The sequence below is a fragment of the Typopeltis vanoorti genome, chromosome 10, assembly GCF_054136105.1.
Source record: "Typopeltis vanoorti isolate ZY-2024b chromosome 10, IOZ_Tvanoo_1.0, whole genome shotgun sequence".
Taxonomy (NCBI): Eukaryota; Metazoa; Arthropoda; class Arachnida; order Uropygi; family Thelyphonidae; genus Typopeltis; species Typopeltis vanoorti.
The window spans coordinates 95,095,750-95,108,004 of NC_143558.1; the positions used below are offsets into that span (position 1 = coordinate 95,095,750).

The window sequence follows — 12,255 nt, forward strand, 5'->3', positions numbered from 1 at the left end:
GTAGATAAGAACAGGGATCTGCAAGTTGTCCAGGTGTGTCACATAGGCTACAGAGACAAGCATATAAAAAAGTGTGCAGGTATCATTATGACTGTACACAAATTCTTGGAGTATAAGAAACAAAGGATAATTTTTTTGCCTTGGTGAATACATTGGGACTTCAGATTGTAGGCATTAGTGAGACCTGGCTATCAGAGGCAGATATACAAACTAGCATCAAGTGTTTACAGTATTTTTAAGAAGGATAGACAGGATAAGAGAGAGAACAGGTGTGCTGCAACTGATATTGGATGATTTGAATCTAGTTAGAATTGAGACCTATGACTATAATACTAGTAACAGTTTTCCATTTGGTGTGAGGAGGAATCTAAGAAGATCAAATGCTTAGTGGGGTATTGTTACAGACCTAGTATTTGCTATTGACAAAGAAATTCATTACCAAATGAAGATGATGGGTACAAAATGAGGAATTTAATTATCCAAACATTGATGGAGTAGCAGTGAAATCTCATGAGAAGAATTAAACTGAATTTATTGAGCTGTTGTGAGACATCTACAATCAGCACGTGACTGATTGTACTCAAGGTTAAAGAGTATTAGATCTCATAATATTGTCGGGGGGGGGGGGTTCAGTTAAAGATGTAACTATTCTACCTCCAGTTGATGCCACTCATCATGCAGTGCTGACTTGGAAAATGGCTAAGTTTTTGAATGTTCCATTCAGAAAAGGTTACATGCTGAACTACAAAACAGGAAATTATGACCAACTGAGAAGTACTGTACTGTATTTACTCAAATTTAACTCGCACTTTTTTTCCCCAAAATTAAAGCTAAAAAATCTTTGTGGGAGATATATGCAGGAATTTTCGGAAACCAAGTCATATTCAGTTCGGAAACTGAATATGACTTACCAAGAATCTCCTATTCGCTATTGCCTTTCGTCCTCGAGAGTGGTTTCCTTGTGCGCATCGTCAAAGTCATATACCCAAATAGCATCATCTTCTTTCCCATTATTTCAAGCAAAAATTACCAGTAATTTACAAGACTTGAGATATGTAATGAATAATCGTTTACAAATGACTAATGAGAAGTGAAAGCAGAGTGCGAAACAGACAGCAATGGTAAGCTGGTAGAGATAGAGCAGCTATGAAGACGTGCATATGATTGGTGCAGTATTAACAAAAGATATAAAGGCAAGCCGACAATTGAGTTGAAATGCTAATTCTCTTCATTCGAATTCCATAATATCCAAAACTGCCATAACAACATTCACTATATATTTCACGTTCTAGTTATAACACGTTCACGATGGGGGTAGTGTTTTGCCCGTTTATCGTTCTGACAGAATTTCTCATTACTCTTTGTGTACTGCTTCCACATCACGTGGGCAGGCTCAACTCTCACGACGTTTAAACCCTTCAGTCGAATTTTATTGCCGCTTCCACGTCAAGTTGGCAGGTGGACTTTCACACACATTACATGTCATGTTTTAATGACATCGAAATCAAATGCAATCAAATAACTTATATAAGTTAGATATTGTGTTTGTCAGTGCAACATATGGTTTTGCTTCAGTCTATACAGCATAGTTTCTGGGAGGGGACATGCGATTCATTCATTGCAAAACTGGATTTTCTTATAAAGTTCTGATTAATGACCTTGTATCCTAAGAACAGGAAGGATACAACTACTAAATACTAGCATACCATCAAAAATTTTAAAGGAACATGTATACTATTGACACTAGGCACAGAGTTGTTCTTTGGAATCAGAAAATATTCTTCATTCCAGCAGGTTCAAATTTGATTATCTTTTTCCTTGAAACATGTAAAATGCTACAGAATTGTCCAATCCTTAACTGCTCAGATTGTAAGCGTCTCCAAGTTTTGAGAAATTGTTACTATTAACTTTCATAATTTTTTTCAAGTTATTTAATCTGCAGAAACTTTTACAATTGTTCTTTGAACTCGAATAGTGTATTCTGTCAACTCATTTGCAGTTTGGGGAACTGAGACACAAGTTAGTAAGCATATGCTACATGACTCATTCTTATAATTCATGTTTTGAATGTAGTTGGTCTTTTTTCTGCAATGATATCCATGTTAAATTGGATGAAACATATCAGTTTGTGAATTAAATTCTATATTTTTTGTATATGTATAAGCAATATTAGTATCTATAAATATGACTAGCATACTACTAATGCATGTAATTTTATTTGCAGACTAATCACTTCATTTTTTTTAAGATATTATCTGTAGTGTTTGGATTTATCCTGAATATTTAACAATTAAAATAGCTATCTCCTCTTTACAATCTAAAGCATATTAAATATTACTCCAGTGACAGCTTGAGGGCTGTAGGGCTGCATTGAATGCAGCTCCAGCATTGAGTATACCAGCCAGTGCTACTCGCTAATATACTCAATGCTAGAGCTGCATTCAATGCAGCGTTTATGGACAAGCTCTCACGCTATTACTCCCTGTATGTATATATGTACACACACTTGGGTTGTTCAAAAAGTTTGGTAAATTTCCAATAGAAGGCAACACAATTCGTTCATTCATAACCAGTGATGGCACGTATCATCTTTTTCATGACCCCTGGCAAAATTTTAGCCACGTGCGATGTGTAGTTCTTGTTTGGCAAACATTTAAAATGACAGTGTTCGCATTTTTCATAAAAATGGAGAAAAACAAGTTTCATACAGTGATAAAACACTTTTATTTGAAGAAGTGGAACAGCCGCACAGATCAAAGCCAAGTTAGATGCATTTCATGGGGACTCTGCACCAGCATTAAAGACTATTTGTTTTTGGATAAATGTGGTTGTAAGTCCATCAAAGATGAAGCGTGCTCTGGACGCCCAACTGAGGTCACTACGAAGAAAATGATTGACAAAATCCATGGTATCGTTATGGAAGACTGCTGAGTAAAAGTGCATGAGATTGTAGGCATCTCAACTGAACAGCTGTGTAATATCCTGCACAAAAAACTGCACACGAGAAAGCTGTGTGTGCGCAATGGATGCCGCGATTGTTGACTGTCGATCAAAAACACATGCAAAAAGACATTTCAATGCAGTGTTTAGCGATGTTTAATCGCAACTCGCATGATTTTTTGCACCGATTTGTGACTGTAGACGAAACTTGGATCTGCCACTACACACCTGAATCCAAGCAGCAGTCAAAACAGTGGACAATGCCCTGTGAAAGAGCACCGAAAAAACGTGAAGACCCTTTTGTCAGCTGGTAAGGTGATGGCCACTGTTTTTTGCAATTCCCAAGGAATTATCATGATAGACCATTTGGTAAAGGGTAAGACAATAACAGGAGTCTATTATGTGTCATTGTTGGACCGTTGAAAAGAAGAACTGAAGAAAAAATGGCCAAGATTAGCGCACAAGAAAGTACTCTTTCATCAAGACAATACACCGTCCCACACATCGGCCGTCGCAATGGCAAAATGCATGAATTTGAGGTTCGAATTGGCTCCATATCCACCATATTCTCCAGTCTTGGTCCCCATGTGACTTCTTGTTCCCAAACTTAAAAATTTGGCTCAGCGGGAAAAAAATTTCTTTGAACGAGGATGTCATCAAGGCTGTCAATGACTATTTTGCACAATTTTAGAAATATCCTACTTTTTAGATGGAATGAAAAAATTGGAAACTCACTGGACCAAGTGTGTAGACCTCGATAGAGACTATGTTGAGAGATAAAGGTGATTTTTTCCAAAAAAATTTGTTCGACTTATTTCTTTACCAAACTTTTCAAACAACCCTCGTGTGTGTGTGTGTGTGTACTTTTTAGATGGGATGAAAAAATTGGAAACTCACTGGACCATGTGTAGCCCTCGATAGAGACTATGTTGAGAGATAAAGGTGATTTTTTCCAAAAAAATTTGTTCAACTTATTTCTTTACCAAACTTTTCAAACAACCCTCGTGTGTGTGTGTGCGTGCGCGCGCACGTGCACATAAACCTTTTCCATTTTCTTTTCTAGGATATCTGTCATCTTCCTTTCCATACTTCTATCATTATATACCATTACCTTCATCTGATGTTCATAACCAAACGAGATCTCTTCCTTTCCTCATTTAACAGTGTTGAAAAGTGTGTTTTGTGTCTCTAAATTCATAAATATGAATGCTGATCACCATGTAACCTTAAAAGAAAGAGATATCATGAATTATAATTCAGAGTTTAAATATATTATACAACCAAACAATAAAGACAAAAGATACCGGTAGAATGGAAGAAAAGTATAACAATACCAATATTTAAAAAAAAAGGATATTAAAAAAAAAACCAGAAAATTATAGAGGGATAAATTTATTAAATACCTCATTAAAAATACTAACAAGAATCCTAAATAATAAAATAACAAAGGAAATTAATCTATTAGATGAACAACAAGGTTTCAGAGAAGATAAATCATGTACAGATGCAATATTCATAATCAGACAATTGATAGAGAAAACAATAGAATACAATAAGAAACTATTTATATGCTTTATAGACCTGGAAAAAGCATTTGATAGAATATTAATTCAAGATGTAATAGAAATATTGCAGAGAAGAAAAGTAGCAGAAAACATAATACAAATAATTAAAGAAATATATGATAATAATAGCTGTATAATAAAAACACAAGGAAAAAAAGTAAAGAGATACAGATTAGTAATGATATTAATGAATGAAATAATACAAAAAGTTAATAAAATACAAAATACAGGAGTGAAAATAAACAATAGAATAATAACTATATGTTAGGCAAATGATGTAATATTAATTGCAGAAAATGAAACTCGCTACAAATATGACTACATGCATTTAATAAAGTAGCAAAATTGTATAATATGAAGATATCAAAAACTAAAAAAAATGTATGACAATATCACAAAAACCACAAAGATGCAAATTAGAATTGGAATTAGAAGTCAGAGAACAAGTTGCAAAAGCTGCAAGAATATCAGGATGCTTGAACGAAACAATATGGAAAAATAAACATCTTAGAGTGGAGACAAAAACCGGAATTTATAAAGCAGTAATCAGGCCTATTAATGCTGAAACAAGACTAGGAAAACAAAACAAATGTTAAACATAGGTGAAATGAATATATTAAGAAAAATAGTAAATAAAACTAGATTAGATAAAATAAAAAATACAGATATAAGAAAACAATGTGAAATACAAGCAATAAACAATTGGGTAGCAATCCGAAGAATAAAATGGATTGAACACGTAGAAAGAAGAAGTGAAGATAGAATAATAAAACAAGTCTATAGTTGGAAACCAAAGAATAAGAGAAGAACAGGAAGACCTAGAAAAAGATTAAAAGATACTATTAAAGAAGATGAAGTCTTGGTCGCAACAGATACTACATCTAATGCGTGAAGAAGAAGATCATGCCTTAGTTTATTCATCTTCTTCACTGATGACTATGTCACTTGCAAATTCGATGTTAATTCTCATCACATGAATTGTTATTCCTTTTATCCCTTCCGTGATCATATTCTTATATCTCTTTCTAGGTGAATAATGAAGATATGTGATATCAGATACCTGTATTCCACACATCTACACTTGTTCTAAACCAATTTACCACCCAATTCTTTACACATTCTCACTCTGCTGCATCAATTTGCTATCTACTCCTTGTGGTTTTAATACTGCATATGGAACTTGCAGCATTTCCTCTTCCAGGAAACTTGTGTTTTTAATCCTGCAAAATAGACAAGCCAGAAAATGTAGATATGCATTATTTGCTTCAATTGTAATTCCAGTTAATCCAACCCATCTGAATCACCATGTGGTCTGTATACTATCAACTTTCAAAAGACATTCCATATTTTGATATTCTTATTCTTTCTTCAAGCCTTCTCCACTATTAACTGTAGAGCCAATATTTATTTTGTGGTATACTTCTCTCCTTCCTAACTGCTGTTAGATATTCTATTCCATTTGCTCTGCTAAATTGGTTCTCATTTGTGTGCTGTCATCAATATCGTGCCGAAATGACATGTTATGGCAGTTGTTATATAACTTTTACATTCTAGTTTTCTTTCTTATATATTGTCACTGGTGGAATCCTGGCCACTCTTTTAGCAGTTTCACTACTTTTATACTTTTCTCTTAGAATATATTTCACCTTCAGTACTTGGCAGTGATCTGTTTCAATTCTTGAATCAGTTTTTTATATCTTATTCCATTTGCACCTCATGTAGTGTTGTAATTAAATATTACTTTTATATTTAACTCATATCTTATTCCATTAAAAAAAAAAAAAGCATTAGAACTATATATTTTAACACTTTCTCTGAAAGTATCTTGTGCATCCCTAGATTTTATTTTTATGATTCACAGCCATATTTCAAAATTTCATTTAGTAAGAAATTCTTCTTTAGGAAATACTGTATATATTCTGTTTCCTGTGTAAAATTGACTGATGAGTAGTTATATTTCTTATTATTCTTATGTTTGCAGATTATAAAGTAGTATACAATGCAGATTTACCAGGCCTTTATGATTATCGTTGCCAACTGACTCTGTCTGGATATGGATGCACGTTATCAGTATTTGATGCAGAAGAAGCTGCATCATTGTGTTCTAATGATCCTGATTGTAAAGCATTTGTATTTACAAGCCATTCAACATGGACAGGTGAACAGAGATTATATTCAAATATAATTGCTTATTTTTGTAATTATTTGATCAGAAAAAGGAATTAAGATATTAATTGATTCTCTCTATATAGAAAATTTTCAATTGTAAATTTCCTTTAAAATAACATTGCTACAATGACATTTCTTTACTATTTTATGGTGAGTGAATTTCTATGTTTACCAATAACTACAGTGAAAATGAAATGTGCATTGAAATCTGTTTCATTCTTTCCAAGAATACTGAAGTATGTGATTAGATAACATTTAACTATTAATCAAACCAAATGAAGGTTCATTTCATTATCAAATTCCTGATATATATATATATATATATATATATATATACACTCTCAGAGGATGTACAGGATGTAATAGTACTACACTAAACGTTTATATCTGGTAATTTCCTATTGACAATTTTTCTCCAAATTAATCTGTTATGTGTTCAGAACCTCAGTATTGTCTGATCTTATATTTTAACTCTTCTTACCTAGATTCTTTTGGGATGCTGGTATAGTACATAAAAAAAAGAAGAAAAAAAAGCCACTTGTTTTGTTAACCTGTACTCTCCATTCAGCTTTTTTTAACGATTCCTCTATGGATGCTATCTGTTCATTCTTCGAATCTTTGCACATGTAGGTAGTTTCCAGTGTTAATAATAAGTTAAAATTGGTCTGAAGACTATCTTGTATACAGCTAGTTTAGTATTTTCTCTTATTACATGTAAATTTATTCTGTTGATCTTCCTATTATTATACTGACACCTCCATGGAATCCGAAGAATTGACTTGGAAGACACAATCTATCATACCCCTTCTTGAACCCATCAACAGACAAAGCACTCACAACTGATTCTGCCAACCCATTCCACTTGTTCACAACACTCCAAGCAAAAAATCTAGTCCTCACACTCCTACTAACCACACCTTTATTCAACTTCCAGGGATGACCATTTTTCTGGTGTCAAGTGCTGAAACATTTCCCCTACATCTATCCTATAAAACCCTTTAAGTAACTTAAATGTTTCTATCATATCCCTCCCCCTTTTTTTTTTTCTCCTATTAACCAACTTATGCAATCCACACACCCTCAATCTATCCTCATAGGGAACATTCTACAGGCCACTCACCATCTGAATCCTCTCAACTTCCTCATTCCCCCCCCCCCCCCCAAGGGACCAGACTTGAGCACGTAATCGAGAAGTGGGCGTATCAAGCCTTATAAAGAGGAATAAAAACTTCCTTATCTCTACTTGTTAATATGTTCTTCAGTAGCCAAGTAATCTTATGGGCTACGTTAGCAGTATGCTCTAAACTTTAACTCTCTGTCTACCATCACCCTTAAATCTCTAGCTTCGTCTGTTCCCTGGAGTACAGTGCCATCAATGTGATACATGGCTTGTGATCTATTTATTCCAAAATGCATAACTTTACATTTCTCGACATTCAGCTGATACCCATTATCTTTTGCCCATACTGCAAGCTCTCTACATTGCACAATGCCTTGATTAACTATTACTCTATGTAATTTCACATCTTCAGCAAACAATTGAATGTTTCCTTTCAGGTTACTACCTATATCATTTATGTACAAGTTAAACAGCAGTGGTCCCAGTACCGAACCTTATGGCACACCACTCGTTTCACCTCGATTCTGTCCCTCCACATACCACTTTTTGATATCTGTCCAGCAGCCACTCTCTTTATCCACTTAACCAGTGTCATATCCATCTCCATTTGTTCTAATTTGTGTAACAGAGTTCCATGTGGTATTCTGCCAAATGCCTTTGCAAATCATGTAGCCATTTCCTTTATCCAACGGTGCTGTCACTATTATAAAAAGTTAGTAAATTACTAAGGCATGACCAACCCTTCACAAAGCCATGTTAACCCATATACAGTATCATAGTTTTATCTACCCATTCTTGAATTCTTTTTTTGATCAATTTTCTAGTACTTTTACTACCACACCTGAGATATTGATTGGCCTATAATTTTCTACTGCAGTCTCAGAGCCTCCTTTATGCAAGGGAATTATTTTTCCCTCTTCTTCCACTCCCTTGGAACTCTGCCAGAGATGACTTAAATTAAACAGCCTAGTCAAGGGTTGCCAGTTCCCTTGCACATTCTCGCAAAACCCTAGCTGATATCCCATCTAATCCCACAGCTGTATTTACATCAAGATTCTGCAATAGCCTAAGAACCTTCAGTTCATCCACCTCTGTTCCTACATTAGTGTCTGTCACATATAAAGCGGTATCCTCATTAGGATGATATACCCTTGCAAAGTGGTCACTCAGTAACTCAACTATTTTATCTGCTTCTGTCTCCTCGTGACCATCATCACTCATTAAGGTTAATCTTCCATAGTCATTCTTCCTCTTACTTGCCACATAACGAAAGAACTCTTTCGGATTTCCTTTGGCCTGCTTGGCTAGATTCTTCTCATAATCTGATTTTGCCATTCTGGTCATCTTTCTTGCCTGAGCCTTGTACTATTCTTGAGTTTGCTGGTCACTTTTCTCTTTATATACCCTCCACAGCTTCTTCTGCAGCTCGTGCTTAATGATATTACTCATCCATCTAACTCCTGCTTGATTACCCTCCTTATATTATACTGTCAGTACATAAATTATACTTGACAGGCAGTTATGTTCATGTTCTAATCCTTTATTCAAGCATAAGTAAACAAAGTTTGCATGTGTTTTTATTTCAGGTCACTTGCCCCACAACAAGAATGTAACTTCAAGTATAATATACTTTGTAACCAAGCAAAAAAAAAAAAAAAAAAACTTTCCATTGTTATCCATGATCCAGAGTATCTTATTATGGTGGTATAAAATTTTATTGTTTATATACAGAAGTAGGATTTCAACTTAGTATCTCTGTGGATTTAGCTTCCATTGATGAGACCTCAATTAAGATCAAAACCAGTCTGGATAGTGATCCTCTCCATAATGCTTTTTGCATTATAAAATACTGAGGCAATTGATGACATCAATTGCCTCAGTATTTTATAATGCAAAAATTTTTTTTTTTTTTTCATTTGCAGGAAGGACAATTGTGCACTTCAAAAATAGCTCTCTTTCACCAGTGAAGGATGATAAAAACACTTTATATATTAATAGCATGTATATAAAATTTCATGCCGGCTGGGGCGTCGCACGGCTAAACAAGGCCCTTGTTGTTTTCGCCAGGGAACCAGGGCGAACAGCGAAAAGTCAGCTACTGGAACAAATCTGAAAACAAACCCCAACTCAACATCATCAGAGTTAAAGATCAGTACTATCAACATAAGAAGCCTGAATGGCAAAGAAATGGAGCTAGCTGAGGAATTAGATAAGTACCAGATCGACATAATAGGGGTGAACTGAAACAAAAAAGACAAAAACTGGTGAGAACTTTCTGAGCAATAAATACAAAACGTTATATTCAGGCAATGACAATCAAGGAAAAGAATAAGTAACCATAGTATTCAACACAAAATACGAGGCTAATCTTCTTGAACGGCAGTCAGCCTCAAGTAGAGTAATGTGGGCAAATATGAGAATGGGGAACTGGACAATGAGACTTATTTGTGGCTATGGTCCCACAGAAGGTTCTACCTAAGGTAGAAGTGGAGGAATTTTTTGAGGCTTTAGAAAAAGCATCTGACACAATGAAAAAGGAAAAGTTGGTCCTTGTTGGGGATCTAAATAGCAGAGTAGGAAATGATTGTGAGACATACAAAAATGTTTTGGGAAAATTTGGATAAAAGAGCAAAGCTAATAATAATGGCAAATACCTGTTGGATTTCTGCTCAGGACATGGACTGGTTATTACTAACACCATGTTCCAACATAAAAATGTGCACAAATTCACATGGAGAGAAGAGGCAAGGAATAAGAAAAGTCTCATTGACTATGTTATTGTTGATAGTGATGTTTTCTCCCTGGTGCAGGACACCAGAGTGTACAGAGGATTTGAAATCGGAAGTGATCACTATTTAGTCTTGAGCAGGATAAAATTGAATTTCATATTGAAAAGAATAACATGTAAAAAAGTTTTAAAGCAAATGAAAGTTGAGCAGCTCTCAGATGTGAACTGTAGACTAAAATTCACAAAGATTATTGAAGAAAAAATGAAAGGGTTTGAGAACAGGAATCAAACCTTGGAGATTCAGTGGCAAACTCTGAAGAAAACCATGATTGATTCAGCTAGAGAGGCATGTGGTGAAATTGTCTGCAAGGATAGAAAAATTAGAACTCCATGGTGGTCACAGGAAGTTAAAGAGGCAGTGAATGAAAAGAAGAAAGCATATCAAAAGTTCCTGGCAAATAAGTCAGCTTGTGCTCTTAGAGAATACAGAGACAAATGTAAGAAAGCTGAACACTGTGTAAAACTAGCTAAACAAAAGTCATGGGAGGACTTTGGCAAGAATATAGAAAATAAATATCAAGAAGGTGGCAAAATATCTGGAGGTTGTTGAAGAAGCTTAGGAATGGAGGAAAGAGTACTGTAAAAGGAGTTAGAGATGATAAAGGTGACATGAAAACAGGAGAAAAAGATATCCTTGAAGTATGGAGTAATTACTTTGAAAAACTGCTAAATGAAACAAGCAGTGATGACAGCACAGTGGTTAAAAACACTGACCAGGCATGCAGTCAGGAATACATATCCATACTTGAAGTAGAAAAAGTCATCAAAGGCTTGAAATGTGGAAAGGCAGCAGGAGTAGACGATATTCAACCAGAAATGCTGAAGTATGGTGGTATAAGAGTCTTACAGTGGCTGCACTTCATAGTTCAGAAAGCCTGTACCGAGGGACGAATTCCCGATGATTGGAGTAGAGTTCTCATAGTACCCATATATAAAAAGGGAAATAAAACTGAATGTGAGAATTACAGAGGTATTTCCCTACTGAGTGTTCCTGGCAAGATTTATGCAAGTATATTTGAGAAACGGTTGAGAAGAATTGTGGAAGAAAAGCTTGGTGAAGAACAAGCTGGATTCAGGCCAAATAGAGGCTGTCAGGATCAGATCTTCACTTTACGACAAATAGTCTAGAAAGCGTGGGAATATAACAAAGATCTGTATTTAAGTTTTGCCGATTTGGAAAAGGCATATGATAAGGTGCCAAGAGAGAAGCTATTCAATACGCTGCAGTTATATGGTGTCAATGGGGCATTATATCAAGCAATACTTAGTCTTTATTTGAGTTGTAAGTCAGCAGTTAGAATTGAAGGAAGTACAGGAAGATGGTTTAATGTTAAATCTGGTGTGAGACAAGGATGTACATTATCCCCTCTGTTATTCATTATCTATATGGATCACATTATGAAGGAAAGTGGTATTAAACATGATATCAAAATTGGAGACGTTAATGTCAGCTCTTTGCTTTATGCGGATGATGTTATACTTCTAAATAAATACACTACAAGTCTGCAAGATTCTCTGACTAAATTGAATAATTGTTGTAATAGATATGGTATGAAGGTCAGCAATAAAAAGACAAAGACAATGAAAATAGGTAGAATCATTGAAAATGTCAAGTGTGTTGTGAATGGAGAACCTGTGGAACAAGTAAATCATTTCAGCTACTTAGGCACAAT

The 12,255-nt window shown here is 34.9% G+C and overlaps 1 protein-coding gene across 1 annotated transcript in view; it reads left to right on the top strand.

The window, feature by feature from the left end:
- Positions 1 to 12,255, top strand: part of LOC150102606 (extracellular tyrosine-protein kinase PKDCC-like) — a 67,981-nt gene that overhangs the window by 54,514 nt on the left and 1,212 nt on the right. The window contains exon 4 of the mRNA XM_090399400.1: positions 6,487 to 6,663. Within this exon, the coding sequence (XP_090255526.1) occupies positions 6,487 to 6,663 (177 nt within the window). The remainder of the gene's footprint in view (positions 1 to 6,486; positions 6,664 to 12,255) is intronic.